General features: G+C 40.3%; 1 protein-coding gene across 2 annotated transcripts in view; it reads left to right on the plus strand.

Annotated features, from left to right (window-relative positions):
• Positions 1-23,379, plus strand: part of LOC128657306 (oocyte zinc finger protein XlCOF7.1-like) — a 142,113-nt gene that overhangs the window by 13,172 nt on the left and 105,562 nt on the right. For both annotated transcript variants that reach the window (XM_053711599.1, XM_053711600.1), the window contains exon 6: positions 7,042-7,140. In XM_053711599.1, the coding sequence (XP_053567574.1) occupies positions 7,042-7,140 (99 nt within the window). The remainder of the gene's footprint in view (positions 1-7,041; positions 7,141-23,379) is intronic.

Below are 23,379 nucleotides of genomic sequence, written 5' to 3' on the forward strand. Positions count from 1 at the left end.
AATAATACACACACATGCCCTCTCTCACCCTCTGCTTCATGTAAATGGCACACACACATGCCCTCTCTTCCCTTCTCTCTCATACTCTGCTTCATGTAAATGGTACACACACACGCCCTCTCTTCCCTTCTCTCTCTCATACTCTGCTTCATGTAAATGGTACACACACATGCCCTCTCTTCCCTTCTCTCTCATACTCTGCTTCATGTAAATGGTACACACACATGCCCTCTCTTCCCTTCTCTCTCACCCTCTGCTTCATGTAAATAATACACACACATGCCCTCTCTTCCCTTCTCTCTCATACTCTGCTTCATGTAAATGGTACACACACACATGCCCTCTCTCACCCTCTGCTTCATGTAAATGGCACACACACATGCCATCTCTTCCCTTCTCTCTCATACTCTGCTTCATGTAAATGGTACACACACATGCCCTCTCTTCCCTTCTCTCTCACCCTCTGCTTCATGTAAATGGTACACACACATGCCCTCTCTTCCCTTCTCTCTCATACTCTGATTCATGTAAATGAAACACACACATGCCCTCTCTTCCCTTCTCTCTCACCCTCTGCTTCATGTAAATAATACACACACATGTCCTCTCTTCCTCTCTCTCACCCTCTGCTTCATGTAAATGGTACACACACACACGCCCTCTCTTCCCTTCTCTCTCACCCTCTGCTTCATGTAAATGATACACACACACATGCCCTCTCTTCCCTTCTCTCTCACCCTCTGCTTCATGTAAATGATACACACACACACGCCCTCTCTTCCCTTCTCTCTCACCCTCTGCTTCATGTAAATGATACACACACATGCCCTCTCTTCCCTTCTCTCTCACCCTCTGCTTCATGTAAATGGTACACACACATGCCCTCTCTTCCCTTCTCTCTCACCCTCTGCTTCATGTAAATAATACACACACATGTCCTCTCTTCCTCTCTCTCACCCTCTGCTTCATGTAAATGGTACACACACACATGCCCTCTCTTCCCTTCTCTCTCATACTCTGCTTCATGTAAATGGTACACACACACACACACACATGCCCTCTCTCACCCTCTGCTTCATGTAAATGGTACACACGCATGTCCTCTCTCACCCTCTGCTTCATGTGAATGGTACACACGCATGTCCTCTCTCACCCTCTGCTTCATGTGAATGGTACACACGCATGTCCTCTCTCACCCTCTGCTTCATGTGAATGGTACACACGCATGTTCTCGCTCACTCTCTGCTTCATGTGAATGGTACACACGCATGTTCTCGCTCACTCTCTGCTTCATGTGAATGGTACACACGCATGTCCTCTCTCACCCCCTGCGTCATGTGAATGGTACACACACATGCCCTCTCTATCTCTCTTCTAGTTCATTAAATAATATTCTGAAAACTCTTTATTGTGAACTCAGATGTTTTGGCCATTAATAAATATTAAATATAGGAATACATTGGCATCTGGTACTTTGCAGTATACTGTAAATATCCTTTTAATACGATGACAGTAGTGGAACATTAGTTAATCTACAGACTATTATATGTAAATTTAAAGGGACTTTCCGGTCAAAATTTAAATGCATATAGATGAGTTACATCTTTGAATAGAAACAAATTTGCAATATACATGTATTGGCAAAAATACCCATAGTAAAAGTTATCACTGTTTTAGTGTTAGTATTTTTTCTTCTCGTGCATATAAAGCATAGCTGGATTTTCTCAGTGCACCAGCATTTTAAATACTGCAGTTGCTCAAAGCACCTGCAGGGCTTGTAATCATGTCAGCAATTAACAAATTGAGTCATTACCATATAAGAAAAGTACCTATAGGCTCTCTGAACTAGTGCTGTGTTTAAAATGCTGGTGCACGGTGCATACTTAAAACAGCTATAGCTTTTATTAGAAGCAATTTTGCTAATACATGTATATTACAAAAATGCTAATATTCAAAAACTGAAATGCTTTTGTGTGGATTCTAATTTTGGCTGGAATGTTACTTTAAGTTATGAAATATGTTTTGGGTGCATATACTTCATACTCATACCTTCAAATTTGCAGTATATTTTAAATATTTAAAGTAACATCTGAATTTACAAATCTAATAAAATTACATTTTTTATATTATTGATCAACCTCAATATGCCCCAAATATTAAAGGGACAATCTACTTGTTTTCTTCTTAAATGGAAAGAGTCCACAGCTGCATTCATTACTTTTGGGAAATAAGAACCTGGTCACCAGGACGAGGCAAAGACACCCCAGCCAAAGGCTTAAATACTCCTCCCACTCCCCTCATCCCCCAGTCATTCTTTGTCCTTTGTCCCAGGAGGTTGGCAGAGAAGTGTCAGAATTTATTTTGTCTCTTATGGAGGGTAGTACTCTTCGGCATGGGACAGGAGTTTTAAGTAATCCTGTCAGTCTCTCAGTGAGGGCTTGGATGAAAGTTAGAGTCCGGAGATGCAGGGAGAGTCTTTCTGCGAAACCATCCCGACTCATGTTAACAGCTCCTCAAGCAATCGGCATTGTCGAACTTCGCTCTGCTACCTGCTTTCTTCTCTCAAGTCCATGGCGGAGGCGATGCTACTATCCGTCACACTTGAAGGGCCGTGTTCCTGTTCCACGGCGTAGATTCCGGTAAGATTGTTTCATTTTACTTTCTTCATGAATGTACTGTAATGCAAAGGTTTTCCCGAGAGGCTACCACCTTGCGGGTCTAACTTAACATAAGGGTCTCAGTGAGTCTCCTTTAGTATCTTGGAATCAAGGGTTAATGTCTCCTGAGGGGGGTTATTGAACAGGGGGGTTTATAATCATGTTTGTTATGTGATTCAACCTGCTTATGTGTGATGTTTTACTGGGCTCGTGGTTTGGAACATTGAGGCCTTTGGAAGTTATGGAGAATTCTGATGCTGAGACCATTTTAATTTCAGATTCAGATTCTGTGTCCGGTGACGAATCCGGATTGGCCTCGTTGACACCTGTCAACCAGTTATGTTCCGTATGCCATATGAGAGCGCCTTGTTCCTCGGACTCTGGGAATAAAGGGACAGCTGAGCCATCCGCCTCTGGGGTCCTGTCCTCCGAGAGGCGAGTTCCCTACCAATCCATACTTCTACACATGCGGGTAACACAGCTTATAATCATTCCTCCATGCAGCATGGCGTGTTCCCTTCCGGAGGTTGCAGCACGTTTTCACTTTCACATAATGTTGGCGACTATTCATCTGCAGAGTTCAGACGTCTATTTGTGATTGTGCTCGTGCCCTATTGTCCCGGGTCTTCCGTCTTGGGGAGGGCCTCTACAGTTCCCTGCAGGTTTAGCTGTCCCTGAGTGTTGTGCCTTTCGTTACAGAATAGTGCGCCTTCGCGTATTGCTCAGACATGTTTTTCAGTTGTTAAATAACCCTATTCTTATCGGATACAGGGATTTTCAGTCTGCTAATTCGAATGGTGCACCTCATTAGACGTGGGGATGACGTAATCTCCTGATTGTTATTTTATTGAGATCTTTCCCAGTTTATGAAAGATGAGGGCTCCGTTTGGCTGGTCCTGCAGGTAGGCCTGTGTCTTCTTGTTAACCTCCGGGTTGCCTTATATTTCTTTGTATCCGATAGGATGTCTTTTCCTTCTGGAATCTTCTGGGATCGATTCTCTCTATTACTTCTTTGGAGGTAGTTTTGGACATGTTAGTCCTATGTTATAAATGTCTGTTTTCCTTTCTTCCCCTCGGAGGGAGGATGTATGCAGCTTGCCGGTTAGGACCCTGAGTGCAGGCTGGTCCTGTTGGGTTCATTCTGTTTTGCGGCTGTTCAGACACGTGGCGCTGTTCTGCTCTGCTGGTTCGGTCAAAGCGCTGAGTGCTCAGGTTATCATTGTTTTACATGTTTCAACTAAGTATTCGAGAGGACCTGTGGGTCCGTGAGGCGGGAAGGATTGTTTCAGTCCTTTATAGCCTTCAGTCATAGATGACCGGGTCAGTGGAGTTTCCGTTGCGTCACTCTATCAGACGTCTGATATTATCAGAACCTAGAGTTTCCTCCCCCACGCAGTGGAGGGTTTGAGGGCTTTGCGCTCGATTACCGCAGTTTGAGCGGTTTGGCCTTCGTTTTTCTAGGGCTCTGGATTTGTCCTTTTGAGCTTGGTCCAACAGCTAGCATGAATAGCTGTCTAGCATGCGGAAGGTTTGCAGTTTGAAACCTGCTGCAGCTCTTGGCACCTTGAATGTGTGCGTGTAAGCTGTTTACAGTGTAACTAGATGCAGCTTTTACTCTTGGACGTGTACGGTCTGGCTGAGTTATAGGACCTTTTGGTCTTTTTCCATTGATGGTTGATCCCTGTGGGGACATTGTTTAGCTCGGGGTTTCCCAGTGCTGGGAAGGCTTCACGCCTTTTATCCCTGTATTCCTCTGTTTGTGTGGAGGTGATGTGGAGATTTCTCCCTCCCATTAGCTGGTGGCTTTGGGCCTTAAGGGCAGATGTTGCCCTTCCGGTTACATTCCTTTCCTTAGGGGTTATTCTCCTTCTTATGGAGATGTAGTCCTTTTCTTGGGGCTTCTCCTGGAAGAAAGATTGGGATTGTTACGTTCCATCTGGAGTCTTGCTGGCTCCAAGTGAGACTTGTTGGGCCTTTTTGCTAGATCCTTGGGTCTACGGCCTTGTCGTCTGTTTTAGGAGTCGGGTTGTACCTGTACTCTGTGGGGTTGGCTGTGACCATCCTTCCGCTAGTTCCTGAACTAGTTTCAGGGTTATTCTGTTCCCCTGTTATGTGATCCACTGATGCTGGGTTGGTCCGGCTGGGTGTGGGTTCTGAAAGATGTTGTCTTTCCAGGATCTAGATGGGCATAGTTGAGAACTATCCTGCTAGCTCAGTCTACTAGGATATCGATTTCGCTTTCAACTAGCTCCCTAGGTTTACAGGTAGAGGGTTTGCACTTACTTCAGGCTTTGAGTGTATCCTCTCCTTTTCGGGGGGCCTCGATTGAGGTTCTATGTTCCCCTTTTGGAGACCTGTGTGTAGGTCTGGCGGCTGCCCTCTGGGGGTTGCTTTTGCATTCTGTTTCTTGCTTGGCTGCTTCTATTTCCTCGCAAGTATTCTCTGTGTCATCCTAATGTGGACTCTGTGTTCTCGTCTCAGGGTTTTTCACCTGGGTTTGTTACACATTTTCTTGTGGTTGGATACTTTAATATTCTATGTTCAGATGCTGTGAGGACTTTGTCTTTAGTTGCATTTCAATGCTTGCAGGATGTTGGAGAGAAGACTTTTTCTGTCTCTGTGCACGGTCTTATCCCGGGTTCAGCTTGGTATAGGAGTAGCTTCCTTTTCTCTGTTTGGGCCCCTTTTGGGTCTTTGCTAACTGGGCTGACTATTGAAGGTTTCCTCTTATGGATTAGGGGGACCTTTCGGTTCTCCTTGCCTTGTCCCTTTGGGGGTTTAGACTGGTGTCCCCTTTGTTGTTATCGTGGTGGGGGACCGACGGTTGGGCAACAGTGTCTCCTGGAGGACTGTTGACTTAGTCGAGTCCGATTTGCGGTCTCTAGCTTGGCTTCTGGACTAGCTGCGGGTCAGTGTCCTTGGGGCCTTTTCTTTAAGGTTTTTCTCGGCTTCAGACAAAGCAGGGTTTTTTGTTGGGTAGGGGTTTAGGCCTGGTGACCTCAGAATGGGCCGCCTTTTTTACCCTCCCGTCTTGGCATTCAGTGTCCTCTATAGATTGAGTATTGTTTTCCCAAAAGTAATGAATGCAGCTGTGGACTCTTTCCATTTAAGAAGAAAAACATAAATTATGCTTACCTGATAATTTCCTTTTCTTCTGATGGAAAGAGCCCACAGCTCCCCACCTGTAATTTTTGTGTGGGGCGTCCTTGTTTGTTCTTCTGGCACCTTTCACCTGATATTTCTTCTACTGGTCCTTGTTCCTCGGTTGAATAACTGGGGGATGAGGGGAGTGGGAGGAGTATTTAAGCCTCTGGTGGCCAGGTTCTTATTTCCCAAAAGTAATGAATGCAGCTGTGGACTCTTTCCATCAGAAGTAAAGGAAATTATGAGGTAAGCATAATTTATGGGGGCTTTTTGTTTAAAAAGATAAATAACGCCTTTACTACCCATTCCCCAGCTTTGCATAACCAACATTTTTATATTAATATACTTTATAACCTCAGTTTACCTGTTTCTAAACCCCTGCAGGCCACCTCTTATCTCTGTGCCTTTTATTAACTTTTTACAGCCAGGCAGTGCTAGTTCATGTGTGTCATATGGATAACATTGTGCTCACTCCCGTGTAGAATGATTATGCAGCAACAGCACTAATTGGCTCAAATGCAAGATTATGAAATAAACTGAGAAAAGAGGGCAATCTACATGGGCTTAGATACGACTTGGATACAAGGTAATCACGGAGGTAAAAAGTATATTAATATAACAGTGTTAGTTATGCAAAACTGTAGAATGGGTAATAAAGGCATTGTCTATCTTTTTAAACAATAACAATTTTTAAGTAGACTGTCCCTTTAAGTGTATAGCTATTAAAGTGAAGGTCAATTTACTAATAGTGGCCCACGGCATTGCATAGACGTTTAAAAATTAACAAGGGTTTAATTCATGAAATGTTTTATATTTATAAATATATTGAAGAATTTTAACCTATTTACCGCTGCGACAATAAGCGCAGCTCTCCCGTTCACCATTTTGTCAAATTGATTGACAGATGACGATTCGTAAAAGAACCAATCCTTGTTTCCCCCCGGGCCGTGACGTTTATGCAAATCGTCATCTGTCAATCATTTTGACAATATGGCGGGCAGGAGAGCTGCGCTTATCGTCGAAACATTAAATAGATAAAAACTCTACAAAATATATACATATGAAACATTTCATGAATTAAACCCTTGTTAATTTTTAAACGTCTATGCAAAGCCGTGGGGCACTATTAGTAACCTGACCTTCACTTTAAGTACCCATTACTGTGTTAAACATGAATTGCTTTTGGGGTGAAATTATATCCTAAGTCATGAAATATTGTCTCCAATAATTGTCCTGACAGATGACATTAATACTAACGTAGATGTTAAAACAGAAGATCTGAGTGTAACGTGTCAGCTGGAAGCTCCAATGCAGGACATGTGTGACAGTGACAATGCAGGTAAGTGCACGTGTGTGACGTGTCCTGTGTTTATGGGGTATTGCCTGTTTGTTATAGCTTATTGTCTGTAAGTGCTGTACATTTTATCACCAGTCAGGGGGTTACCTCAATCACACACTGAGTGTTACAGTACAATATAGCCTGATACTCACTGATTAGTGTTTATTTATCCTGATCACATGACACCCAAGCCCTATACAGCTGCTGTCATTTATATCTGCCAGCGTATAATCATTACTATTGTCATCTGATCAGCTGCAGATACATCAATAGCACTTTGTAGGAGCATAAAATAAACCCCACAGCACTATATGATCTGCTTATCTGTAGGTCCTGTCTGTTAACTATTGTGAGTTAAAGGGGCATTGTACTTAAACTTTCTATAATACATGTGAAAGACCAGCAGAGAAACATGTTTGTAATATTTATTTTTACGTAAACAAAATTAAAGGGACATTATACTCTACCAGCAAGTCACAGCACTAAAGCCAGAACCAGCTAATTATTATTAGTGATAAATACCCAGCTGAGAAGTGGCAGCAGCAATGACTATGAAAATGTATAAGTGTGCAATCGTGTACGCATTTGAGTAGCATATTCTAATGAGCTGTGAAGACGCACGTGCAAATGCAGGGATGCAGCCCGTGGGTGGCACATTTATTTTAGATACATTTAGGGCCAGGTTACGAGGGGCACGTTAACAGTTATACACAAGCCATAAGGGGTTTTATCGCAGCTATTTTCAGACGTCCGCTCGTATTACAAGTTGAATGTACGCTAGAATGATTACGGCATTTTCAGAGCCCTGGTTAACTGTTTAGGGAAACAAAAAAGTGTCACAAAACAAATAAAAAATAAATTACAAAGTACAGTTACACTCAACACCAACTAATAAAAACTATTTAAAAAAATATTGCACAAAAAAGTTACAAGGGCTCAAAGATATGAAGTCTCAGTTGTTAGAAAAAAATACAGACAAAGGGCTTTAAAGTGAAGGTAAACTTTGATGAATGAAAGTCCGTTTTTTAAAAATACTATTAAAAACAGGGGCACTTTCATTCATCAAAGTTTACAAAGCAGCCGTTTTGATTAAAAACTTACCTCTCTTCTTTGCACAGCCAGAGCAGCTTCCCCCACACAGAGATCCTCTCTTCACACGTCATCAATGACTTATCCAGCTTCCTCCAATCATGGCTTCTCCCCCCAGGGTAGAAATTGCCTGAGGCCATGCCGTGATTGAAGGAAGCTGGATTAGTCGTTGATGATGTGTGAAGAGAGGATCTCCGGGTGGGGGAAGCTGCTCTGACTGTGAAAAAAACAAAGGTACGTTTTTAATCAAAACGGCTGCCTTCTAAACTTTGATGAATGAAAGGGCCCATGTTTTTAATAGTATTTAAAAAAAACAGGCTTTCATTAATCAAAGTTTACCTTCACTTTAACATAGAGATACATACCTATACATGTATATGTACACTATACAACATAAGTACACCCCTGTGCAATATCACTTAAATTTCAAATAATTAAAAATTGTCTAACCTTACAGTAATTGTATTACTTCTAAGATTTACAGTAGTGTATTTGCTCTTATGTAAACTTAAAAACTAACAGTTTTGATTTACTACATTAAAAATACTGACCCCACAGTAAGAAATCAATGCAACAAAAGTCAGTACTGAGATTTAAATGTTTTATTTTTTCAGTACTTTATATGTCCACCTTTATTTTTGATGAGGGACTCAATCCTCATGGGCATGGAGGATACCAGTGTTGCACAAATATCTGGAAAGTTGTTCTGCCATTCTTCAGAGACGGTTTTTTTCAGCTGCTCTTTGCGCGAGGGGTTGTGATGCTCTACTTTTATATTTTAAAATACTCCAAATGGGATCTACTGGATTCAAGTCAGGGGACATACTTGTTCAGGTCATAGTTTTGACTTTTTTTCAGCTTAAACTCTTTTGTGATTTTGGCAGTGTGCTTTAGATTGTTATAATGCTGGGATATTCCTCTTCTGACAAGCTTCTGGAGACTGGGAGTCATCTTGTCAGCCAGTATTTTGGTATATCTACAGGCATTGATGGTGCCATCTATAAATGTCATCTCCCCAACACCATTTGCACTCATGCAGCCCCATATCATCATACTCCCATCTCGGTGCTTCACTATTGGGACTATGCATTCACTGTAATAATCCTAGCCAGGTTCACGCCAAACATGCTGGACCCCATCTGAGCCGAACAAATTCATCTTTGTCTCAGCTGACTAAATAATCTGCTCCCAATGTTCATCAGGCTTCTTTTTGTGCTGTTTGGCACAAAACTATAAGATTACATTTTGCTAAAGAGCAAGCAGGTTGTTTTTTTTGGACACTGTGCATATAGGTTGACATTATGCAATGTCTGAGCTGTCACAGAAAATCCAATTTCCATTGATAGCCCCTGAGCCAATTCTGAAGCACTTGCCCGACTGCTTTTCAGAGCTAGATTGTGCAAGTAGCGTACTGTCCGTGGCAAGTAGCGTACTGTCCCTGATTACTGCTGCAACTGTGTTTAGACTGGTTTTTAGTTGGTCACCGATCTTCCTCTATCTTTTTCCATCTTTGTGAAGTCTCACAATCAGATTTTTCAATTCCTCTGGCAATTCTTTTCCATGTGGAGCCATGATACAGTTGTGCATATAGACACAGCCCATAGGTCCAACATTGAGAAAGTTCTGGTGTTCACAGGTAATTTTATAGCCATGTTCATAAAATTAGGCTAATTGGAAATCACATGTGTACTCGATTTTGTTTCAATGATCTAACTTGTGTGTCAGTGGTCACAGGTGTATTCACTTTTGTTGCATTGAGTTTCTTCTTTGGGGCCTGCATTTTCTATATTGTCTTTCTAAAGTAATTGTTATTGATCATAAGAAGAAATACTACACTTAGAACATAGAAATAATGCAGCTATTCAGAAGTGATACAATTTTGAATTATTGCACAGGGGTGTACTCACTTATGTTGTATACTGTATGTGTGTGTATGTATGTATACTATCTATCTACAGTATCTATACACATATATATGTGTGTGTTTATATGTTTGTGCATATGTGTATGTATTTATATTTGTATTTAGAGACATATATATATATATATATATATATATATATATATATATATATATATATATATATATATATATATATATATATATATATATATATATATATATATATATATATATATATATATATATATATATATATATATATATATATATATATATATATATATATATACACACACACACACCTAAATACATATGTCTGAGGAAGGGGTGATTGACCCGAAACGTCACAACATATTAAAGATTGCGAAGCTGCAGCCAGGTAGATTCAGAAAATGGCATGATGGTGAAAGAATCCACCGAATCCTTAAAAAAAGAAACACGCAACCGCCCGCATGAAATAACTAAAAAAACACTTAACCGCCTGCAAGAAATAAAAACGCAACCGCCTGCAAGAAATAAAAATAAAAACATGCAACCACCCGCACGAAGTATAACAAAAAAACCTAACCTCCCGCACAAAATATTAACAAACACCTAAACCGTTAACCCCTAATCCATAAATAACATAATTAAAATAACCCCTAAAACGCCAACCCCCAAATCGCAATTACCCTAATTAACCCCTAAACTGCCAAACCCCCACATCGCAATAACCCTAATTAATATATTAACACCTATACCTCCAACCCCCCCACAACACAAATAACTAATTTAATGACACCTCCTAATCTAAACTATTGATAGCCCTTAAAAGGGCCTTTTGTAGTGCATTGCCCTAAGTTAAACAGGTCTTTTACCTCTAAAAAAAATACTAATTCCCCCCCAACAGTAAAAAGCCACCCACCAAAGCCCCCAAAATAAAAAAAACTAACACTAAAAAAACTAAACTACCCATTGCCCCTAAAGGGGCATTTGTATGGGCATTGCTCTTTTTAATGCATAAAAAACCCTAATCTAAAAAAACACTAAAAATTAAAATAAAAAGCCTAAGCCCCAAATAGGTACTCACTGTTCCTGAAGTCCGGCGGTGAAGGTCTTCTTCCAGACGATCCATCATTTTCTATCTTCATCCGGAGTGAAGGCAGAGGTGCGGAGCTGTGTTCCCAATGCCTGGATCCTCAGTGGCGGTCCGCGGCGGCGTGGAGGCTCCGCTTCATGTGATCGTCCGTCGCACACTGAAGATTGAATGCAAGGTACCCCATATTTATTGAGGTACCTTGCATTCCTCTTGGCTGAAATTTTGAAATCAGCCAATTGGATAAGAGCTACTGAAATCTTATTGGCTGATTTGAACAGCCAATAGGATTTCAGTAGCTCTAATCCTATTGGCTGATTTAAACATTTCAGCCAATAGGAATGCAAGGTACCCCAAATTTATTGTGGTACTTTGAATTCAGTCTACGACGGACATCGGATAAAGAGGAGCCTCCGTGCCGCCGAGGAACGCCAATGCAGCCTTTGAGGACTGCCGCTGAGGATCCAGGCATCGGGAACACAGCTTTGCACCTCCGCTGCGCACTGCCTTCACTCCGGATGAAGATAGAAGATGATGGATCCATCTGGAAGAAGACCTTCTCCGCCGGACTTCAGGAACAGTGAGTACCTGAGTTTGGGGCTTAGGTTTAAGCTTTTTATTTTAATTTTTGGGGTGTTTTCTTTTTTTTTTTTTTTTTTAGATTAGGGCTTTTTTGGGTTAGAAAAAGAGCTGATGGGGGGGAGGTTATTTTCATAGAGCTATTAGTTTAGGTTTAGCTTGGGGGGGGGTTTGTAGTTTTTAAACATAGACTGCCCTCTGGGCAGACTTATCGCCGTATGTGTGTGTGTGTGTATGTATGTATGTATGTGTATATATATATATATATATATATATATAGCTAGTCTGAGCCAAAGTCCTTGATCAAAAAGGAAGTTCATTCAGCATAGTAGCCATTGCATAGGTGAATAGACAAACTTAAAACCTGACGCGTCTCGCGCATGCGTACATGCGCTTCATCAGAGGTGATGAGTTCTAGGTGAGTGTAGACCTATATGCAACAAGGCAGCCAATAGAAAACCAGAAATGGTTTAATCAAAACAAACACCTAACAAGAGGTGGTGTTAAAGGCTGTAATGTCATATACTGGCCCCAATACCTAGTTTATATTTAAAGCATACATCGGAATGCAATATGTAATATACTACAGAGTTAAATGATTTAAGACAACTAATAAAACAATGCTAAGTGTAAACAACATAACAATTGGCATCTTATTACAAAATAAAGTAAAAACAATAAAGTACATTAGAAAAACTTTGAAAACATAAAATCCTGATCGCCTATAAAGTTAACCAGCAGTGTCTGGAGTGTAGATAAATTTACATGAGCCCAGGCGACTGGATAATGGACAATTGTCAAATAAAAAGGACACAATAGTGCCAAAAATGGACACTATATTTGTAAATAAGATGATCATAAATAAAAACAATAAAAATAATATAATAATAATATAAAAATGAAAATAAAAATCACAATCATAAAACTCTATTACTCAGAATAGTAGCCAATGTTAGAGCTAAGGGAAAGTTAGAAAAAGCTAAAAGTCAAGCTAAATTAATATAAAGTCCCTTACAATGGCTCTATGGCTTCAAAGATTAACAAATGTGAAACTTCAAAAACTCAATGAGGAAAAAGGAAATGAAGGAATATCATATAGTATGATATGGGGGGATATATGTATAACACTTTAAGCACAATGTAGATGATGACACATCATATGTACCACCCATACCCACTCAGCAGGAATCAGTCTGATTAAAATACACTGATTTGATTCATTTAACAAATGTAATCACTTTGGAACAGGAAACCACTAGATATAGTGACACACTAGCTAATAAGAACACATCTTTTGTGTACAAAAGCACATCTTACTTTTGCTCAATTCACTCTAGACATTATTTGTTAGACCATTATCAGAGAGTAGTGGAGAAAGAACTTACTGAATTATATAGGACTGTTGATATCAATCCATTACACATGCCAAACGACAATCTTACTAGACAACAGAGAAAAGCTTTAATAAAACTTCGACAGAATGATGATATAATCATAGTCCAGGCGGATAAGGGGGGGGGGGGGGGCAGTGGTAGTTCTAAACAAACAGGACTATATTAATGAAGTTGATTCTCAACTTAATGATTCTATATTGTATACTAAACTAACGTTTAATCCCACTAGCTCTTTCAAAAATAAATTGAATCACTTACTAGACTTTGCAGTTGAACACAACTTTTTGGATAAGGAATTAGCTAATTATCTTTATGTGGAAGAGCCGACCACCCCATATTTCCGGATTGTGCCAAAAATACACAAGGGACTGGAAAAACCACCTGGACGATCCATTGTGGCAAGCACAGGATCACTCTATGAAGGATTGGGTGGCTGGCTCGACCATGTACTTCAACCTAGCATGCTGGCCTTACCAGGCTACATCAGGGATAGCACACATTTGATAACTCAAATTAAAAATATCACTTGGAGGCAAACATACATGTGGGCAACTATTGATGTTACAGCCCTTTACTCCAATATTCCCCATGCATTGGGCCTAGAGGCAATTGACTTTATGCTGCACAGACACTCTAACTACAGTGATGAGTTTATACTATTTATTATTCAAACTACAGAGTTTCTTCTGCAGCCTAATTTCTTTATCTTTCAAGGCGAATACTATTTTCAAAAATGTGGCACGGCGATGGGGGCCCCCGCGTATGCCAACATTTACATGGGGTGGTTAGAGTTAAAGCGCATTTTTTCAGACTCCTTCCCCTATAAAGCGAGTGTTATATTATATGGTCGCTTTATAGACAACATTATTGTCATTTGGGACAATGCTGAGGGTCAAACTGTTGATACATTCATAGATTTTATGAACGATAATGAATAAAATTTGACATTTACAGCACAGACACATAAAATGTAATATAGATTTTTTGGACCTAAGCTTAGGCATAACACATAATGCAGTCTCTACATCAACTTTTCGTAAACCTTTGGCTAGAAATACAATATTGAGAGCGATTCATGTCACCTTCACCATTTGAAGAGGGGTATCCCCAAAGCCCAATACTTGCGCCTGAGGAGTAACTGCACTGAGTTAACACAATACCATCGACAAGCACAGGAACTTACTAACAGACTGATTGACAGGGGCTATCACAAAGATTTGTTACAACGGATAGAAAGACAAGTGGTGGAATTAAACAGACAGGACTTACTCATGACCAAAGCTAATACTAATGAGAAACATGACCGTGGAAGTGCCATAATGCCTCATCAGAATATATATTTTTTATTACACAATTCAGTAGACAGTACCAACAGATTTGTAAAATAGTAAAGAACAACTTAACAATCTTAAAAGGGGATGAGACATTAACAGATATTCTCACAAAGGGAGTTAAATGCATAGCCAGAAAAGCACCGACATTATGTGATATAACAAGAAAGCACCTTGCAGGTAAACATTTAATTAGATCTAATTGGTTAAGTCCAAAACCTGGATGCTTTAAATGTTGTCATGTACCCTGTAAGGGTTGTACCTGTATAACAGTAACTGATACTTTCTCTTCTATGGTCACTAAACAAGTGTATCATATCAGAGATAGAATTGATTGTAACTCCCAATTTGTCATATATCTAGTCAATTGTTTATTCTGTTCATGTCAATATATAGGCATCACTACACGTCCATTGAAAGACAGAATTCGTGAACATTTACGTTCGCTGGATGAAAAAGAACCTAAGACCCCAGTAGCCAAACATTTTAGATTACATGGCCAGGGATCTAAATATCTTTCATTCATTGGCATTGACATAATTAAGAAACATCCTAGAGGGGGTGACAGGGAAAATAATCTTAGAAAAAAAGAAATTTCTTGGATTGTTAAACTACACACTAGGGCCCCAGAAGGTATAAATAAATGAATGGATGTGGATTTGTTTGTGGAATAGATGCTTAAAATCACTGTCAATTGAGAGTCTCCATCTATTTATTATATTCTATTCCACCTTTTCTCCATTACTGGGTAACATATATATATCCCCCCCCCCATATCATACTATATGATATTCCTTCATTTCCTTTTTCCTCATTGAGTTTTTGAAGTTTCACATTTGTTAATCTTTGAAGCCATAGAGCCATTGTAGGGGACTTTATATTAATTTAGCTTGACTTTTAGCTTTTTCTAACTTTCCCTTAGCTCTAACATTGGCTACTATTCTGAGTAATAGAGTTTTATGATTGTGATTTTTATTTTCATTTTTATATTATTATATTATTTTTATTGTTTTTATTTATGATCATCTTATTTACAAATATAGTGTCCATTTTTGGCACTATTGTGTCCTTTTTATTTGACAATTGTCCATTATCCAGCCGCCTGGGCTCATGTAAATTTATCTACACTCCAGACACTGCTGGTTAACTTTATAGGCGATCAGGATTTTATGTTTTCAAAGTTTTTCTAATGTACTTTATTGTTTTTATTTTATTTTGTAATAAGATGCTGATTGTTATGTTGTTTACACTTAGCATTGTTTTATTAGTTGTCTTAAATCATTTAACTCTGTAGTATATTACATATATGTTACATATTGCATTCCGATGTATGCTTTAAATATAAACTAGGTATTGGGGCCAGTATATGACAATACAGCCTTTAACACCACCTCTTGTTAGGTGTTTGTTTTGATTAAACCATTTCTGGTTTTCTATTGGCTGCCTTGTTGCATATAGGTCTACACTCACCTAGAACTCATCACCTCTGATGAAGCGCATGTGCGCATGCGCAAAACGCGTCAGGTGTTAAGTTTGTCTATTCACCTATGCAATGGCTACTATGCTGAATAAACTTCCTTTTTGATCAAGGACTTTGGCTCGGACTAGCCTTCTTTGCTTCCCCTCGGGGATTCCTTCTACTATATTCAGCGGATGGGATACCGCTTTTGGCTGTCTGTAGCTTTGAGCCCGGTCTCTGTTATTAAGGAGCCGTATACTCTGACTTTCCTTTGGGATCCAGTGGACCTTCTGTGCGACGACGCGCAGACCTCTGACGTCAGAGAACCGTCGACTGAGGACGGCATGTGGAGTCGACACGGCCATTACCTGTTGACGGAACTGGCGGGCTATATGCCTGCCCAGGATCATCGGCGGAAGTTGTCCGTGAATGACATAGCCACGAAGGGGTCAAGTTTACTACCCAAGGAGTTCTTTTTCCAGCGTTCACACTGGTTTGGTGCTCCTTTTCTACGCAGCGGGGACCAGATAAGTATCGGCCATACTCACAGTAGTTCCAGTGACTTATCCTGGACTTTCTTACCCTAATACGTTCATTTGCTGCATGATTATATTTGGTTCAGAACATTTGCGGGACTTTACACAGCTACTTGGCTTTAACCATTATCCTGCAGATAAACATTTATTTACACCTTGGGACTGCCTAAAAAGTGACTGTAGCTGATCTTGTTTGTATTACACATTTGCTAACAGTTCTTCTTTCATGTTTGTGTGTGTGTGTGTGTGTGTGTGTGTATGTGTGTGTATATATATATATATATATATATATATATATATATATATATATATATATATATATATATATATATATATAATGTATGTATGTGTAATGTATGTGTGTGCATTGGAGCCCTTTGCCGTTAAGTAGATTAAATAGTGTAAAAACTTATTTATGCAATATTCATATTTAGGGCTAGATTAAAAGTGGATTGCTAATATATTGCGTGCCTGTAAACGGGGAAATCTGCCTGTTAAAGGGTGCGCGATTAATAACCAGCCATTACAAGCTTGCAGTACCAATTAGTGCTCTTAAAATTAACCAGAAATCAGATCTCTGGTTAATTTTTAGAATTTTCCCCAATTGCCCCCCAAATAAGGTTAAGTGTTTTATTTAAAATAAAATGATGAGCATCTTTAATTTGTAAAATATTAACTGCTCAATGCAGGTTTTATGGATTAAAGTTAGGGGATGTTGGGTGTTAGGAAAAAAAGGCACTGAAAAGTGCCTTCACATTGCGGTCTATGGGGAACTGTGTGTTCCCTGCAAATATATATGTATATGTGTGTGTGGTTATGTATGTATATGTATATATATATATATATATTTATGTGTGTGTTATATATATATATATATATTTAAAGAACCCTGGAGGGGAACTTCAAGAGGCGCGCTGAATGTAAGTTTGTATATTGTCCAAATATTATTATATAGTGTAATATGTTCCATATGAATAGGTAGATGTTGGTGGTGAATGTGCTTACCAGATCGAGATGCACCGTACTGTGACCGGTGCTGAAGGGCAGGCTAGCACTCTACACTGGCTAGTATACTGATCAGGGTGTCCCTGGCGTGGTTCTCAAATGGAATCCAAGTTTTGTCAAAAGATGCAGACACTTTCAATACCCACTTGTGGGATTAAAAGAAGGATAAAAACAAAAGGACAACTACCAATATTAAAAGATAAAAAAGAACGCTTTTTTTCATACAGCAACGCGTTTCTCAACCCAAAACACACTGGTCGTTTCTTCAGGCAGTGTGTCTGCATCTTTTGCCAAAACTTGGATTCCATTTGAGAACCTTGCCGGGGACACCCTGATCAGTGTACTAGCCACTGTAGAGTGCTAGCCTGCCCTTCAGCACCGGTCACAGTACGGTGCATCTCGATCTGGTAAGCACATTCACCACTTATGCAGCGATATTTGGATCGCGGTTTCTTAGACAGATAGCTATAGCGGTTAGTTGACGCCCACGAAGGGCGGAGTTATTTTCCCGCGCTCAGGAGAGCCGCGCGGCTCTAATTTCTGCTAGTACCTTACGGAGCGTGGGTGGAAGAGAGAGCTGTTCCTTTGCTGACTGCCGAGACCACCTGGTTATATCGTAAAGCAAGCGGTCTTAGGCAGGGTAACTTGGAGATCGGAGTAACGAGGGGGCAGTTAGGCACCTCAGCAGAGCTGTTGAGGCGGCAGAGGCTCTTTAGTTTAACGGCAGGCCTGTGGTTAAAAAAGACTTTGGCTATTCCTTATAGCTGTTCTTTCTGTCCCATGTTAGATTGGCCAGAGTGTGAGTACTGTTACTTTATTAGTCAAATTAAAAGGCACAGTTACACGTTATATTTCAGAGGTCCTTGCTTACTGTCATATTAGGTTATTTTTGCAATCCATGACCAAATCTGTTTTGCTTGATTTGCTGACATGGAAGATATTATGAATGTTACATGTTCATTATGTTTGAATGCAAATGTGGAGCCTCCTGTTACTTTTTGTCCCTCATGTACTGAGAGGGCATTGCAGTTTAGAGAACAAATGTTTTTTGATAAAGATTTAACAAAAGCGGATGTTTCTCAGGGTTCTACCGATGAGATTCAGAGTATGCCGCATCTTTCTCCCCAAGCGTCACAGTCCTTAACGCCTGCTCAGGCGCTGTCCAGTATCTCTGCAGCTTCGACTGCGATTACACTACAGGACATAGCGGCAGTTATGTCTTCTACACTTTCCGAAGCGTTATCTGCTTTTCCCGTATTGCAAGGCAAACGCAGAAGGAAGGACACCCTCGTGGCCAATACGACTTCTGATGTTTTAATGGCGATATCAGATGTGCCATCGCAGGGCTCAGAATTGGAGGCCCTATCTGAAGGAGAACTTTCTGAATCGGAAAGCACCCTGCTACCGACTGATTCAGAATCGGTGTCTGTCCGGTTTAAGTTGGAACACCTCCGCCTTTTATTGAGGGAGGTTTTGGTAACTCTGGACGACTGCGATTCAATTGTGGTTCCTCCAGAAAAATTGAGTAAGTTGGACAGATATCTAGAAGTTCCTTCTTATTCTGATGTTTTTCCAGTTCCCAAGAGAACTTCGGAAATTATTGCTAAGGAATGGGAGAGACCAGGTATTCCATTCTCTCCTTCTCCCGTTTTTAAGAAGATGTATCCTATAGCGGAAGCTATCAGGGATTCTTGACAGACTGTTCCTAAGGTGGAAGGCACTATTTCCACTTTAGCTAAGCGAACTACTATCCCTATTGAGGATAGTTGTGCCTTTAAGGACCCTATGGATAGGAAATTAGAGGGTCTCCTTAAGAAGCGTTATGTTCATCAAGGGTTGCTTTTGCAACCAGCGGCCTGTATTGTCACGGTTACGACTGCGGCTGCTTATTGGTTTGATGCTCTGGAAGAATCTCTTAAGACTGAGACTTCTTTGGAAGAGATACAGGATAGAATTAAAGCCCTTAAATTGGCTAATTCTTTTGTGACAGATGCTTCTCTACAAATTACCTAATTGGCGGCTAAGAGCTCAGGGTTTTCCATCTTAGCATGTAGAGCCTTGTGGCTGAAATCTTGGTCTGCGGATGTGTCATCCAAATCTAAACTTTTGGCTATTCCTTATAAGGGGAAGACCCTGTTTGGTCCTGACTTGAAGGAAATTATTTCTGACATCACGGGAGGCAAGGGTCACCTCCTCCCTCGGGATAAAAAATCCAAACAGAGAGGTCGACAAAGTAATTTTCGTTCCTTTCGAAATTTTAAGGGAATACCCTCTACCTCTTTCCCCTAAACAGGAAGGGAGCTATTCTCAATCCAAGTCCACGTGGAGACACAACCAGGCTTGGAACAAGGGCATACAGTCCAAAAAACCCGTTGCTGCACCCAAGTCAGCATGAAGGGTTGGTCCCCGATCCGGGACCGGATCTAGTAGGGGGCAGACTATCCTTCTTCGTCCAGGCTTGGATAAGAGACGTTCAGGATCCCTGGGCAATAGATATAGTGTAGAAAGTAGTGCCGTAACCTAGGCGTTCGATCTGCGTAACCGGAAGCCCAAACGGGCAATAACATATTACCTTCCCCTGGAGTACCGTAGCCTTAAACAGAGGATCAATCCGTGAATATTCAAAGACAAGAAGCAGTTAGGCAGGTACTACTCCAAACAAGTATTGTAAAAGAAACAAAATTTATTGAACATCTTTAAAAGAATGAACAGACATGGCAGCAAAAGAGCAGTAAGTCTGACATGTTTCGCACCTCACTGGTGCTTACTCATAGACTGAGGTCTGTATCTCAATCCCACATGTTTATAGGCTGAGGTGGTAATTGGATTAACCACTTCAAGCCCACAGACACAGGAAACAGGATAAAAACAATCTCATATTGACATCAAAATATATAATTACAAAAATATTTTTTTGTTAAATTAGTAGCATAAGCAATATCAAAGACTCTACCAATATCATGTCAAAAAACATATTCAAAAACAATTTTTTAGATTTTGAAGTGAAACAAGATAATACAACATTATGACAAAAAGAGAAATATATGCAAACAAATGAATGCTTAATATAGTGAATTCTAAGCAAGTATATATATTTGTATTCATATTTTCAGTTAACTATCTATGAAGTAGTTTATATCACATTCCCTATTCATACCTAAAGGAAAGCGTGTGTTTAACTTTAGTATCCAATAGAGTTCCTTTTTTTCTAAAATGTTATCCTTATTTCCTCCTCTTAAAGGGATACTAGCTAAATCAATAACCTGAAATGAAAGATGTGCAATATTTGTTAAATGTTTATTGTTAAAGTGTTCAGCGACCGAAGAGTCTGTACTATAGTTTTTTACATCCCGGACATGTTCATTAAAACGTGTCCTAATAGTACGGGTAGTCTTACCTACGTACTGAAAAAAACAAAGATTACAGGTTAATAAATAGATCACATATTTGGAACCACAATTGGCATAGAAATCAATAGGGTATGTTTTTTTATCATATTGACACACAAAATGATCTTCCTGTGAGACACTTGAACATGCCAAGCACATACGTACTCCACACATAAAAGTACCTTTTTTATTTAGCCAAGAAGTGGCATACTTTAGTGTTGGGGTATGTTTTCTGACTAAACTAGGTGATAAAGTTTGTGCTAGTGTCCTGGATTTTCTGGGTACAAATTTACAATGTTGTATTAAGGGCTGTAGGGCATCATCCGATTGCAACAAATTAAGATGTCTTTTCAAAATTTTAACTATTTCTTCGTATTGTTGACTATATGGTGTAGAAAAAACAATTGCATCATTAAAGTTAGAATCATTGATGAATGTTTTTTGAAACAAGTCCTGTTCCTGATTTGTACTTTCATTATTTTGAACCAGTTTTCTCACATCTTCCAGCTGTTGGGGATTATATCCTCTTATTTTTAGTCTTTCCCTAAGTTCTATAGACTGCTACTATCTACCTTCGTATTACGTCTTAATCTTAAGAACTGAGATTTTGGTATAGACCGGACTAGATGATTTGGATGTTGAGAGTGTGCATGCAGTATGGTATTGCCTGCTGTTTGCTTTCTATATGTACTGGTCACTATTGTATTATCTACAATTTGTATAGTAAGATCTAAGTAATTGACTGTCTCCTGGCTATACACCCCTGTAAATTTTAGGTTCATATCATTCCCATCACAATATTGTAAGAAAATGTTCATTCTTTTAAAGATGTTCAATAAATTTTGTTTCTTTTACAATACTCGTTTGGAGTAGTACCTGCCTAATAGATATAGTGTATCAGGGATACAAACTGGAGTTCAGAAACTCTTCCCCCAGAGGAAGATTTCTTCTTTCTCGATTGTCTGTAGACCAGATAAAGAGAGAGGCGTTCTTATGCTGTGTAAGAGACCTCTCTTCCATGGGGGTAATCTGTCCAGTTCCAACTCGGGAACAGGGACAGGGATTTTATTCAAATCTGTTTGTAGTTCCCAAAAAAGAGGGAACTTTTCGACCTATCTTAGATCTCAAGAGTTTAAACAAGTTTCTCAGAGTCCCATCCTTCAAGATGGAAACTATTCGTACCATTCTTCCATTGATCCAGGAGGGTCAATTTATGACTACCGTGGACCTAAAGGAAGCATATCTTCATGTTCCCATTCACAAAGATCATCACAAATTCCTGAGATTCGCCTTTCTGGACAAACATTTCCAGTTCGTGGCTCTTCCTTTCGGTCTTGCCATAACTCCCAGAATTTTCACAACGGTTCTGGGGTCTCTGCTGGCAGTTTTAAGACCGCGGGGCGTTGCGGTGGCGCCTTATCTGGACGATATTCTGATCCAGGCTTCCTCTTATGAGCTGGCAAAGTCTCATACCGACCTTGTCCTTTCCTTCCTGAGAACTCACGGGTGGAAGGTAAATCTGGGAAAGAGTTTGTTAATTCCACAGACAAAGGTACCCTTCTTGGGAACTCTAATCGACTCTCTTTCCATGAAAATTTTTCTGACAGAGGTCAGGAGTGTAAAGCTCATGACTACCTGTCGAGCCCTTCAGTCCAATCCTCGGCCGTCAGTGGATGGAAGTAATTGGCTTGATGGTGGCAGCAATGGACATCATTCCATTTGCTCGATTTCATCTGCGACCTCTGCAACTGAGCATGCTCAGACAGTGGAATGGAGATTATAATGATTTGTCTCCTCAAATAACTCTAGATCAGGAGACAAGGGACTCTCCTCTATGGTGGTTGTCACTGGATCATCTATCCCAGGGGACATGCTTCCGCAGACCCTCTTGGGTGATAGTGACAACGGACGCCAGTCTACTAGGATGGGGAGCAGTCTGGAATTCCCTGAGGGCTCAAGGTGTATGGACTCAGGCGGAGTCCCTCCTTCCAATCAACATTCTGGAGTTCAGAGCCATATTCAATGTGCTTCAGGCTTGGCCTCAGTTGGCTTCGGCCCAATTCATCAGGTTTCAGTCAGACAACATCATGACAGTAGCTTACATCAATCATCAGGGAGGAACAAGGCGTTCCTTAGCGATGACAGAAGTATCCAAGATAATACAGTGGGCGGAGTCACACTCTTGCCATCTGTCAGCGATCTACATCCCAGGGGTGGAAAACTGGGAAGCGGACTTTCTGAGCAGACAGACGTTTCATCTGGGAGAATGGGAACTCCATCCGGAGTTATTTTCCAGCCTGGTTCTCAGATGGGGCGGGCCGCAGTTGGATCTCATGGCATCTCGTCAGAATGAAAAGCTTCCGAGATACGGGTCCAGGTCCAGGGATCCTCAGGCCGAGCTAATAGATGCCTTGGCAGTACCTTGGTCTTTCAACCTAGCTTATGTATTTCCCCCGTTTGCTCTTCTTCTCCGGGTGAT

The sequence above is a fragment of the Bombina bombina genome, chromosome 4 (genome assembly GCF_027579735.1).
Source record: "Bombina bombina isolate aBomBom1 chromosome 4, aBomBom1.pri, whole genome shotgun sequence".
NCBI lineage: Eukaryota > Metazoa > Chordata > Amphibia > Anura > Bombinatoridae > Bombina > Bombina bombina.